Source organism: Mytilus trossulus, chromosome 9, assembly GCF_036588685.1.
Source record: "Mytilus trossulus isolate FHL-02 chromosome 9, PNRI_Mtr1.1.1.hap1, whole genome shotgun sequence".
Lineage (NCBI taxonomy): Eukaryota > Metazoa > Mollusca > Bivalvia > Mytilida > Mytilidae > Mytilus > Mytilus trossulus.
The window spans coordinates 76,268,217-76,282,953 of NC_086381.1; the positions used below are offsets into that span (position 1 = coordinate 76,268,217).

The window sequence follows — 14,737 nt, forward strand, 5'->3', positions numbered from 1 at the left end:
AGACGAAACGCGCGTCTGGCGATTAAAATTATAATCCTGGTACTATGGATAACTAATTAGAGCAGTTTTCATTAAACTTTGATGACTGATACAAGTCAATAAGTTACCAAAATTGGTCAACATCAAGACCCATGCATATTTATAAAAAGGTCAAGCATCTACATGAACATTGAAAAACAATGCTTTGTCTTGTAAGAAAAAAATATGCATGAGAGCCTAAAAAACGAAATAATGTTTATTTACTTTACAATGCAACCATCTGTAACCAAACATAATAAAGAAAGTAATCTATGTTAAGTAAAAATGTTCAATTAAATAATGTGACATACTGATATAGATTTAAACTCTCTGGAAGGTTTATGTTGTCATACGTGGTTCACTTTGGCTACCAACTAAAATTATAAATAACACCGTGTATCATCAGTACACCGGATATAGGTACTAACCAAGCGGGCATGATCAATTTTGACCTTACACGGTAACGAAAATCTTTGTTTTGCTTTATCAATATTCAATGTACATTTCTAAACATTTGAAATTCCTGCTCCCAAATAATTTTCGCTTCGATTTTTTTCTATTCATAAAACAACTTTGATATTCTAATAAGAACAATTAACTTGTACATGCGCAAATAGTTGTGAATGTCAACACCAACATTCAATTTCGATACAGTTGTTGAGACATTTACATGTTTTATCTGAAAGAAACTTAATACTGGGCAAAAGTAATAGTTACCAATCACAAACCTACCTGTGATTACTTATTCCTTGAAACGTTTTGGGTAATTAACGAGTAAAATAAAGTTTTTTGTGTACGGTGTACAACAACTTAACTATGCACCGTACATAAGGATTTATGTGATCAACTAAACACCGTACACAACTCTTCTATGGGGATAAAATATCGAAAAAAAGATTTTAATGCCAATTATTGAAACAGCTATATTTATTACACACATACATTGACCCTTTATCAGAAAAAGAGTTGCAATGAATATAGAATTATATCTGATGAGACGAGGGCCACCTTCTTTGACAAGTATTTGCACATGCTTTTACAATGATTTAGTAATCCCTCTTGTTTAAGAAAATAATGAGACATCTCTAATCATCAACCTACGACCAAATCATTTCAGCACTTATGTTTAGATTGAAGTACACATAGATATTATGTGAACAAAACAAAGATTTTTGTTACCGTGTAAGATCAAAATCGCTCACGCCTGCTCGTTAGTACCTATATCCGCTGTACGATGATACACGGTGAATTAATTCATAAACATAAATAGACCTAAACAAGTCTGTCATTTTCTGACTAAAATAAGTCTGAAAATGAAAGTACATTTTTAAAATTAAACCATTTTTGTCGAGCCTGCAACTGTTGTTGTAGAAAGCTCGACATAAGGATAGTGATCCGGCGGTGGCGTTGGCTAACTTCTTAAAAAGTTTATATTTTAGAAGGTAGAAGACCTGGTTGCTTCATACTTTGTATATGGATGCGTCATGTTACAAAGTGTCCGTCAAGTCAAATGTCCAATGTCCATGACCTCATTTTCATGGTTCAGTGACTACTTGAAATAAGTTAGGATTTTTTGAAATGTTAAATTCTGTCTTATTTTAAGCAATAGGATAACTGTATTTGGTATGTGCGTACCTTGCAAGGTCCTCATGCCCGTCAGACAGTTTTCACTTGACCTCGACCTGATTTCATTGATAAGTGAACAAGGTTAAGTTTTGGTGGTCCAGTCCATATCTCAGATACTATAAGCATTAGGTTTAGTATACATGTATGTGGTGTATGGAAGGACTTTAAAGTGTACATGTTCAACTAGCCGGTGTCATCTGACCTTTACCTCATTTTCATGGTTCAGTAGTTATAGTTAAGTTTTTGTTTTTTGGTCTGTTTTTTTTCGAGCCTGCAACTTTTGTTGCAGAAAGCTCGACATAGGGATAATGATCCGGTGGCGGCGGCTACGGTGGCGGCGTTAGCAAACTTCTTAAAAGCTTTATATTTTAAAAGGTAGACCTTGATGCTTCATACTTTGTATATAGATGCCTCATGTTACGAACTTTCCGTCAGTCACATGTCCAATGTCCTTGACCTCATTGTCATGGTTCAGTGACTACTTGAAAAAAAAGTTAAGATTTTTTGTAATGTTAAATTCTCTCTTATTATACATGTGTTATAAGTAATTGGATAACTATATTTGGTATGTGCGTACCTTCGGTATTTTTGTGATTTTACTTTTGTCATGCTCACTAAGGAAATGAAACGAAAAAGAAAGAAAAGAACGATTCAAGTTTATAGTAGTTTTGAGCATTACATGTGGCAGTATATGTTTAACCATGTCAAGCAGCAACGGGACTGAAAGATGAATTTGGTCAGCAAATGGGGTATCCTATATTTAAAATAATGCCGCAGGATAAATACAACTGAAATAAAGTATACTGTTATAATTTTAAAAACTAAAGTTAATTTATCGTTTGATTATGTAAGATTCTCGTGATTTTATGTAGACAATTTGATTAATAAAAAAATGAGAGTATTAGCAATGTTTTTTTAATGTCTTTTAATCTCGAGCGTAATCCTGATTTGTAAAATCACCGTCGCTCTAGTCTTTTTTTTTTATTGCGGTTACAGTGTTAATTGTCTACAACATGGTAGGCCAGAATTAACTGCTCCCTACGTGTACTTCCTAAAATAATAAATAGGAATAATGGTTGTGTTTGTCATAACATATGATAAACTGAAATAAACCCTGCTAAGTGTTATCGTATAGACATACAACCTTAATAAAAACAAAATATTTCGCTCATGAACACCGTGTATCTGACTCTATACTACTGCGCGTTAATCTAGTTGATCCATTTAGAGAATTATACCCCAATGTGAAAATATTTACTTGGAGGGAAACAGTCTTGTTTAGTCTTTTTTCTTATTTCTGATAATATTTTTCACTTTGTTAGTGATGTTAAAATTGATAATAGTTACAGGTGTGATCATTCACCAGTGATCTTTTCTTTCAAGATTAATGAATTTATAAAAGGCAGAGGCCTTTCGAAATTTAACAATTCCCTTCTTCTTGATACTGACTACGTTAAAGATATAAAAAAAAGTACAGTAAAAGAACAATATACCGCCAAGATATATAGAGATGAAAATTTACAAAATATTGACAACTCTGAAATTGAATTTACTGTTGATGACCAGTATTTTTTTCGAAACTTTACTCACAGAAATACGCGGCAAAACTATTTCATATGCCTCTTATAAAAAAACGGTGGGTATAAAAACTGAAAATGAGATTATTTTAAAATTAAAAAACAATTAGAAGAAAATGCACTAACAGTAGACATTTTAAAAGAGATTGATCATAAAAAAGCATAACTTAAAATGCATAGACAAAAGAAAATTCAGGGACAATATGTTTGTCCAAGAAGTCAGTGGATTGAAGAAGGAGAAAAATTTACCATTTTTTTTTTAAATCTTGAGACTAGAAATTATGTTTTCAATAGATATAGGAAGATGTGGTGTGAGTGTCAATGAGACAACTCTCCATCCAAATGACAATTTAAAAAGTAAACCATTAAAGGTTAAAGTACGGCCTTCAACACGGAGCATTGGCTCACACCGAACAACAAGCTATAAAGGGCCCCAAAATTACTAGACTAAGTGTAAAACCATTCAAACGGGAAAACCAACGGTCTAATCTATATAAACAAAACGAGAAACGAGAAACACATATATATTACATAAACAAACGACAACTACTGTACATCAGATTCCTGACTTAGGACAGGTGCAAACATTTGCAGCGGGATTAAACGTTTTAATGGATCCAAACCTTCTCCCTTTTTCTGAAACAATAGCATTACATCACAAAAGAGAAAAACATACGATAAAATATCAATTGGCAGACTTAACTCAATCAAAAAACGTATGATTACACAATGAACGAATAAATTTGATCTGCGATATCTGAATACAAGTGCACAGTTAATTAAATATTAGAGACAAACATTCATGACCAAAAAGCTAACAAACAAATTCAAACACAGGACATCACTGAGAAATATTTAACCAATCAATGTTCACTTTAGAAAAAAAACGTTTTTTATAATCTTGAAGTTTATACAAATGATGTAAGAATAAGTGACAAATTGAAGATATTACAAATAATCAAAGCTGGTGTACAGACAAGATCCATATAAATAAAAAATAACAAAAAAGCATTATAAACAGTATCAACAGGTCAAATTAACAAGAAAATAAGATTTGAGAGTACTCGCAGTTACTGACAGCTATATCTCCCAATTGATACGATAATCCCATGCTTGCATTTCCTATCATGATTGTCTTGATAGAGGGTTACTGCTCACAAAGAAGCTATTAAACCAAGAGTTCCAAATGGTGAAGTTGAAATCATCCCTTCTTAAATTTTACGGACGCCATCACGAGTTGGTTGACCGTTCTGGAATAACCGTTTCACAAATGATATCGCATATGTTCCTTACGTCGTAACTACAATCCCCTTCCCTGTCATGAATTTGACCTACCGAATAAGACTATTTACCGGATTTGTAATCACATAAGCAACACGATGGGTGCGCATGTGGAGCAGGATCTGCCCACCCTTCCGGAGCACCTGAGATCACCCTAGGTTTTTGGTGGGGTTCGTGTTGTTCATTCTTTAGTTTTCTGTGTTGTGTCATGTGTACTATTGTTTTTCTGTTTGTCTTTTTAATTTTTAGCCATGGCGTTGTCAGTTTGTTTTAGATTTACGAGTTTGACTGTCCCTTGGGTATCTTTCGTCCCTCTTCTTTTACTGACAGCTAGTTAAAAGCCAAAACCAATTAATAATAAAAAATCATGCATCAGATACTAAAATCGACTAAAACACATCACAGGGATTTAGTATTTTAACGTCATTAATAGTCAAAGAAGACATGACTTGTGCAATGCCAAAAATAAATGTATTGACAAGTAGTATTATAATGAAAAGCGACTTCTATAGGAATAAAAGTTAACGTGTCTATGTCTCTATACATCTCGCCTCAAAAGATAATGAAATTTAGTTATGTTTTAATTTGTTAATGACAAAATCAATATTAGTGTCTATGTGAACTATATTCAGAGATCTAATTACAATATTGGTACGATAACCCTTACTTATAAGTTTGTTTAAAGGTTCGATGAGTTTACAAGGATCACATAGTGATTTCCTCGCTTTAAGTACAATATTACCATAAAATTTAGGATGTGAAATACCATTTTTAATATGCTTTCTACAAGTATAGCCAAATTTACTAATCAAATCTTTGTATCTATGAAAGAATTTAGTAAGAGTTTTCAGTAATTTATGGTATCGAAATCCCTGACACAACTATTTACCAGTGATGCATTGATTACGTTCGTTAAAATCTATGACATCAGAACACACACGGGCAAACAGAACGAGTTGTGATATATAAACACCGTATGATGGAGCCAAAGGCTCAGGATAAAATTCGAATATCACGGCCCAGGCCATGTGTAAATTTCCAACAAATCTATGGCTTCCATGAATTATTTCTTAAATATATGATATTTTACATTTTACTGAAGAAAGAAATATTCCAGGAATTCTCTTGCTGATTGATTTTGAGAAAGCATTCGATTCCATAACGTGGTCATTTCTTTCTTTATGATACATTAAGATATTTTGATTTTGGTGAATCACTTATATCCTGGGTTAAAACCTTCTATAACAATATAACAGCTGCAGTGACACAAAACTCTTTTCTGTCAGAATTTTTCACTGTAGAGAGAGGCTGAAGACAGGAAGATCTTTTGTCTTCTTGTTATGTGCAGAAATATTAGGCATTTTGGTAAGAAATAGTAGGGAGATAAAGGGTATTACTATAGATGACACAGAATTTGTACTTTCTCAATATGCAGATGATACATCATTGATATTAGATGGCTCCCCTGAATCCGTCGATGCATCTCTTTGTGTTCTCTTATTGTATGCTGAAATATCGGGTCGTAATATTAGTATAGAAAAACAAGTGTAGTTTGGATAGGTAGCAAAAAACATAGCCTGAATCAAATTTGTGTAAAGTGGGGATTGAAATGGGGCTCCAGTACATTTAAGCTCATTGGAATGACTTTTTTCAGTTGACTAGACAGAATGATTAATTTAAATTATCTGCCAGTTTATGATTATATAAACAAAACTTTGAAAAAATTGTCAAAACAGTATGTCACCCTTTTGGAAAGATTACCATTTTAAAAACTTTTATAAACTTTGGTCATATCTAAATTAAATAATCTGTTTCTATCTATCCATAGTCCAGATGAGAATATGTAATGTGACCTACCGAATTAGATTATTTACTTGATTTGTTATCTCATAAACAACACGATGGATACAACATGTGGAGCAGGATCTGCTTACCCTTCCGGAACAACTAGTTTTTGGTGGGGTTCGTGTTTATTCTTTAGTTTTCTATCTTGTGTCATGTGAACTATTGTTTGCCTGTTTGTCCTTTTCATTTTTAGGCATGGCATTGTCAGTTTTTTTCAATTTATGATTTTGACTGTCCCTCTGGTATCTTTCGTCCCTCTTTTATGTAATTTAACAAATAAAATGTATGCTTTTATCTGGAATAATAAACCAGATAAGGTCAAACGAGATCTTTTATGTCAAGATTATTATATGGGTGGTTTAAAATTCTAAATTTAAAAGCATTTAGACAGGGACTGAAACTTACATGAATAAGACGGATGTATAATTCGAATTCAAAGTGGGTGAGACTAGTCTCTATTGTTGAGCAAAAAACATTTTATTGATTTAAATTATATTGGGCCTATTAAAAGGTCATCAAATAAATTTTTGCAAGAGGCTTTTGATGCTTCGAAAAGCCTTAATCACTGTAGAAACCAAAATGAAGTGATGAAATTATATTTTCTTCATTATGGGGGGTAGAAAACATTACAATTGGTGGTTCAAGTGTCGACTATAAAAACTGGGCAAACGCTGGAATTTGGAGGTTAGGTCATTTCAAATTTTTCAACAACTATATCAATTTAGGCCAAATATTTTACATATTACTATGGAAAACCACACTCTTTTAATGAGTGGTTAAACACGATCATTATTGAAGTAATACTACCTTTTAACATAAGTATCTTCTTTGAATAAAAAAAAAAGGTTCAAAGAACATGTACAATTAGTATTGAACGAGAAATATATTACTTTTGCTGCAAGGGAAAAATTGGAGAACCATCTTAATATGACCGGTATTAACTGGAAAAAAATACACACTTCGTGTACAAAATATACTAGAAGCACTAAACTTTGCTGGTTCCAATATATAATTATCCATAGAATTTTAGGAACTAATTCATTACTTTACAAGTAGAAATTAGATAGTTGCAACATATGTACATTTTGCAAAGAAAGACCAGAGACCATAGAACATTTATTTTGTAGCTGTCCGATGGTCGCCTATCTCTGGCTTTCACGAAAAATCTGGATTTTTGAAATGACAAATATTGAACTGTGATTGAATATTATGATTATTCTCTTTGGTATCTACGAACATGTTAAATTGAATTTTGTTAAAAATAAGAATATCCTGCTTTCAAAATACTATATTTTCCGAACAAAATTAAAAGAAGTTTTGCCAAATTTAAATGCTTTAAAAAAACTATTTAAAGGAACATGTACACTTGAACTTAGAAAAAAAAAAATTTCATATAAAAACCTCTCTGTAGAGGAATATAACAAATACTGAAGTCCCGGGGCACCTGTTATAGAATAAATAATAAATGTCGAATTTTGATTGTAACATCACTAATAGATATTACAAGAACAAATAAGATTCCAATATTATAAGATTATTATTTCTTTTAAACCTATTGTTGCACCATCATATATTCAATTGTTGTTTTATTATTTAATACTTCCTTTGTGTATATATGCCATTCTGTTAACCTTTGTTCATACATTTTGTGCTAGTTTATTTGTTACAATAAAGTAAATTCATAATAAAAAAAAAATAATAGCTAAATGTCCAATTTGAAAGTTTTAAGTTCTTAGACCACATTCATTCTGTGTTAGAAACCCATGATGTGTCTTATATATTTAATCACAATCCAAATTCAGAGCTGTATCAAGCTTGAATGTTGTGTCCATATTTGCCCCACCTGTTTAGGGTTCGACCTCTGCGGTCGTATCAAGCTGAGTCAAAAAACAAAAATCGACTTGTTAATGTCTGAGCTCTGACTGTTGAATGTCTTCATCAATTTAGTAGTTTTTTTTTATTAATTTTGAGAAAGTTTCATTATTTAAATCACGCAAAAGATGGAAGTTATAAAAAAAAACTATACAGTTGTCTTACTTTGAAGATAGTTTGCCAAAGCTATGTACAATTAAGAGCTGTTAAACATCAATTGTAAAAAATGAAAACAACACGCTATAAATTTCATTTGTCCAAAGCGCTTTTCTAGATTTACCTTCATTAGGATTGCACAAAAACGAATATTTGAAAACCAAGTATGTAACAGGAAAACAAAGAGACACCGAAAAATCTTCCTCGTATGATTGTATGTGTTTATCTTATATTTTATATTATGTTTAAATCGGGTTATATGACTCTGCCGTCTTGGGATGTTATCTTGATGGATAATTAGGTGACATCTAGTGTAGAATATACAACCAATGCTGATACAATGTAACGAGTCCAGGCATTATCTTATTGTTCTTTTTTGACATCGTAATTTTGATATATACGTTTGACAATTTCATCAATCAATAAACTTGAGAAAATAAACATGAATTTGAAAGCTTATACCTTTTTGAGTAATGCCCCTGCCAGTCAATGTTATATTTATAATTAATTTTAGTTGGTACCGTAAGTTGAACTGTTCATTTGTATATTTAGTATATTTTCTGGGGACATTGAGGTTTCCCCTTGTTTGTCAGTCGGTCCGTACATACGTCCCTTAATTGGTATACCGCTTTAAAACTTTAGTTGATCTCTAAACCAAATGGTAACAAAACTTATACACAATGCTTATTACCACAAAACAGATCGAGTTTGAATTCCAGTGTCATCACTCTTCCCATTCTAGAGTTAATTATGGACCTCTATACAAATGAAAAAAAAAATGCTGAAATTTTCGTTTCTGTTCTCTAACTTAAGTTTGCCTAAATCAAATGTGATGAAGCCTACATATACACCATGCGTATTATCACATAACTCCGAAAAAGTATAAAATTGGATTTGAATGAGCGTCACTTTTAGTGTTATTGAGTTATGTCCCTTAATATTAACGCTATATGTAAGCAAGGGCATTTATGTCCCATGGACATATTCCTCATTTATTTAACATCTCCCCTCCCTGATACCATTGGTATTCATATGATTTAAGTAAAACACATTCATGTTTTTTTTACAGAATACAAGAAAAAACGACAGTTAAATCGTTTAACGGGTCAAGGTACCTACGAATCTTTTGACATGCGCTGTATGGTGACTGGCCAGGTCGCGGTCGGAAAATCGTCATTAGTGAAGCTATTAGTTGGGGATGTGATACCGGAAGGGAGGCATTCTACAGATGGAATCTCTCTTCTCGAAGGTCGCTGTGGTCTAGATATCCAGACCAGAGAATGGGTTCTCATAAATCCAGGTAAGACTTGCAATACACAACCTGGTTTGTTTATGTCCCTGTTGAGTGGGTTTTAAGTGTTTATTAAACTTGTCGGTCTATACGTCCGTTCATATGTCCATCTGTACATTATGTGAGGTATAGACGTCAGTTCTCCGACTTAACTTTGCCTCAACCAAATTGTCAGAAACTTATACACAATGCTCATTACCCCCGAACTAAGACCAATTTCGAATTAAAATGGCGTCACTTTCACTATTCCTGAGTCATGTACCTTTATTACATGCTATGCAAGTGGGGCATCAATATATGTCCCATGGACACATTCTCCATTTATTTAATAGATGCAATTTCAGATTCACAAATAGTGATATATATGTGTTTATACTGAATGTTGGACTTTAATACAATTGAAACAATCCTTTACAAACAGTAGTAGGACATTTATTAAGTCAGTTTTATTCTTTCAGTCCTCAAAGTGCATTCGACATGATCATGGCGATTACATGTTACCCAGTACCATTTCTAATGTGTTTTCATATTTTATAAAATTCATGCATACTTTTCAAATAGACATGAAATGCTTTTATGAATAGTTGCAGTAAGTTTAGAAATTTAAATATGTTTTTATATGTGCTATGTTTTACTAAAACATGAATTTGCATTTCAAAATTTGATTTTTTTTTATTGTGTATTAAGCCGCGACAATTTCATTCCTTGCTGGACAGATCTGCCCGCACATAATTTTTTTTCTTAAGGAAAAACAAAACAAAATTAGAATTGTCCTGCTTCCCTTTAAACTGTCTCGATCATTAACACTGATTTCTTACAAAAGTAAAGGACAATTCTTCACAGAGACATGCTGAGTTTTGTTGTTAGAATAAAGATGTATATGCTAATACAGAAACCTTTTAAGCAAAACTATGGAACGTCATGACTACCATATGTTATTGATCAGCATTATATGCATTGCTCACAACATAATATGCAGTGCTCACAACATTGTATGCATTGCTCACACTATTATATGCAGTTGTCAAACCATTATATGCAGTGCTCACAATATAATATGCAGTTCTTACAACATTATATGCAGTGCTCACAACATTGTATGCATTGCTCACACTATTATATGCAGTTGTCAAACCATTATATGCAGTGCTCACAACATAATATGCAGTTCTCACAACATTATATGCAGTGCTCACAACATTGTATGCATTGCTCACACTATTATATGCAGTTGTCAAACCATTATGTGCAGTGCTCACAACATAATATGCAGTTCTCACAACATTATATGCAGTGCTCACAACATTGTATGCATTGCTCACACTATTATATGCAGTTGTCAAACCATTATAAGCAGTGCTCACATCATAATATGCAGTTCTCACAACATTATATGCAGCGCTCACAGCATGGTATGCATTGCTCACACTATTATATACAGTTGTCAAACCATTATATGCAGTGCTCACAACATTATATACAGTGTTCACAACATTGTATACAGTGGTCACAACATTATATGCAGTGGTCACAACATTAAATGAAGTGCTCAAAACATTATACTCAGTGGTCCAAACATTATTTGCAGTTGTCGGGACATTATATGATGTGGTCAAAACATTAATTATATGAAGTAATCACAACATAATACGTTTTTTTGTTGATGAAGGTGATGATCAGTAATGGTGATGATCATGATTGTAAACTTCGGAATTTGTTTATCGGAAATTACCGTATACAGTCATAATTGATAGTGCCCCGCAAACAAATTTAAACAGTTGTTGAAGTCATGTTATCAAGGCTATTCAATTAAAAACTTTATTAGAAAAATAAATAACGCCTGCTTTTGTTTGCAATTGGACAGACATAATTTTATTAATTTAGTGGTAGTTCTTCTGCGGAGAAGATGAAACTTAGAGGTGAATGAATGAACTAGTTCTGTTCGTCGTAAGAATCATTTATTTTAACTTTTTATACAAGAATTCCTTATGTATACGTTAAAGTGATATATAAGCAGTTTTTTTTTTCTTCTTACAGAAACTTATAATGCCATGGATGTTGTTTACAATAAGGTGCTAATGACTTCAAGAAAAGAAAAAGGAACAAATGCAAGAGAAAAGTTAGACCAACACCAATCATCAGATATTAATCCTTCTAGAAGTAAAGACGATGACATGGATAATCCAGGTGTCCTACACCAATCAGAAGCTATGGCATTGCCTCTCCCATCAAACACATCAGATAATGTCTCAAACCAACCTCAAGCAGCCCTAACGTTATCACCTGAGGCGTCCTCTATTGTGCCTCTATCACGACAGCAGTTGAAACAGAAAATGAAAGCAAAGATGACTATAGATGAAATTAGAAGAAAAATGGAAAAAGTCCTAAAGAGTGGAAAGTACAAGATGAAAGTGGGACGACTTATCTTCTGGGACTTTGGTGGACAGTATGTGTATTTTACAACACACCAGACCTTCATGACCTACAGAGCTTTGTTTCTTGTTGTTTTTGATGGAAGCCAAGGATTATATGAGCAGGTTCCTGATGTGTTGTGTTTTCCAGGGCAGCATTTGACTCCAACTCCAGCAGGTAATGTTATAAAACTATTCATGTTATCGATATAAAACATATAAAACTTTCAAGACTTACAAATCAACAAAAAATGAACTATGTTGTTAACTGATCATACAAATTATAAATTCATCGATTGAACCAGAGGGTGTAAGTAAGAGTAGGGAAATCAATGATGAAACATGCTGACAGACGAAAGCTTTAATACAAAATCTACCAAGAGAAAAACTGGTGTTTGGAATCACGATCTTCAATATGTTTCAATCAAATGATGTTCGCAAGGTATTGTTAACTTGATGATATGGGCAGTGATCAAAATTGAATCCATAGTGTCATTGAGTCAGAGAACCTACTTTGGAATGACAATAACCTTCAAAAATAAAAGAACAATTTTGTATTTAGTTACAGACAAAAAACACAAGAAATTTCTAAAAACCCATATCAATATTGCAAACTCAAGCCAGCTATTTAAGCCGAATATCCATATAAATGGACGTAAGAAATGTATTGTATTGATATATTTTATTTTCAGTTTTTTTACAACACTGGGTCAACTGTATCCTTACCTATTGTAAGGCAGTATATACAGGTATTCCAAAGATCTTGTTTGTTGCTACTCATAAAGACAAAGTACCAAAGGTAAGATAACTAATGTTAACTGATATACAGACACGTCAGATAATGGCATATGGTATTCTTTACATCACTTATTTTCACTAACAATTCAGCATACAATCGGACTTATTCATTTCATGTATTTATTGTATGCCTATCATTTAGTATTTGAAGGGCCTTATAGTGATCGAGTGGTCTGAATAGTTCATATATTGTAATACCATCCCGTTAATACCAAGAAGTGAGGTACAAATAATCAATTAACATATTAAAGAAACTACCTGGTGTGTTATAATGCAAATTGGTCAAGTTGGCAAAATGGTTGTCCAGCTGTAAGGAGAAACTCAAATAACATTTTCTTGAAAAATTTATTGTTTTATAATTGGATAATTCATAATTACTACTGTCCCTACTGTAACAAGGTTGCAGAAGTGATATTACTAACTGTTGTGTGGTTTATGCATTAACATTTGTGAATTAATTAGTTGGAGGTAACCACTTTTGAAGTCAATACTGTTTGTTATAAAGTTTCATTAGCTTTGGTAGATAGTGCTACGAATGAGCAAAACACGTCGTACCTTTGTTGCATAAGTTACAATGAAGTTCAACTTATATGTAAAATCTTTCAATCATTCGTCAAACCTTTATCATTTGCTTGATATGTCCAAAATATTCCTTCTTTTTTCGGGGGAAGTTGTTTAATAATAATCCAAACTTAAGGTAAATAAATGTTTGGACAAATATTAGATCAATTGAGAATGAAGCATCGTTTCTGTCAAAGGTCAGAATCACTGCAGCAGATTGAAATTAAGGCATGTTTGTTGTTAGAATATAACAGAAAAAGGCAAATTTAGGATTATTGAGAATACCTATACAAGATCTGACATCATTATTTTGATTGCACCAGATCAGATGCACATTTCTGCAATGTCTCTTTACTAATTCGAAAGGTTCAAATATTTTGAAATCAAGAATCTATTACAGACTTTGAAGATAGGATTTTTACCAACAAATTGAAAAACCCGAGTTTTTTTTCAGTTCAATAACTGAAGTTTTAATGATGACACAATGGAAATCAATTCCTATATTGACGTATTTCACTGTTACAGTTATCGTGTAGTGATCATTGATTGTATTGAAAATGTACCAGAATGTCGTTTCTGTGCAAAAACTATTTTTTTTAAGGAGATTAATATCCAACATCCTAGTGTATTGCTCAAAAGCAAAATAAAATAATTTCATTTGACCATATTTATTCTGTGTCAGAAACCTAAGCTGTGTCAACTTTTCAATCACAACCCAAATTCAGAGCTGTATCAAGCTCCAATGTTGTGTCTATACTTTTCCCAACTGTTCAGGGTTCGACCCCTGTGGTTTTATAAAGCTGCGCCCTGCGAAGCATCTGGGTAATATATATATATATATATATATATATATATCATTGACCTATCATGGTTTACTTTTATAAATTGTTATTTGGATGGAAAGTTGTCTCATTGGCACTCACACCAAATCTTCCTATATCTAGACCGTTGGTTTTCCTGTTTGAATAGTTTAACAGTTGTCAATGTTAAGACCCTGCATAGCTTGCTGTTTGGTGTCATTGAAGGCTCTGTGTCGAAGTTCGTACTTTGACCTTAACATGCTATGATAGTTTACTTTTAACATTTGTGACATGGAAGGGGAGTTGTATCTTTGTCACTCATACCACATCTTCCTACTTCTATTGTAGTCTGGGTTTGGTATATACACATAGAATGTTATCACCCTCTAATGTACAATGCCATAGAAGCGCATCATATAGAACACCGTTTAGCGGATTATTTTAGCGGGTGATTGTATTGAAAATGTACCAGAATGTCGTTTCTGTGCAAAAACTTCTATA

At 32.7% G+C, this 14,737-nt stretch overlaps 1 protein-coding gene across 1 annotated transcript in view; it reads left to right on the forward strand.

Annotated features, from left to right (window-relative positions):
- The window catches only part of LOC134684947 (uncharacterized), a 58,191-nt gene that overhangs the window by 19,274 nt on the left and 24,180 nt on the right, over nt 1–14,737 (forward strand). The window contains exons 10-12 of the mRNA XM_063544268.1: nt 9,445–9,675; nt 11,704–12,255; nt 12,770–12,876. Of these exons, the coding sequence (XP_063400338.1) occupies nt 9,445–9,675; nt 11,704–12,255; nt 12,770–12,876 (890 nt within the window). The remainder of the gene's footprint in view (nt 1–9,444; nt 9,676–11,703; nt 12,256–12,769; nt 12,877–14,737) is intronic.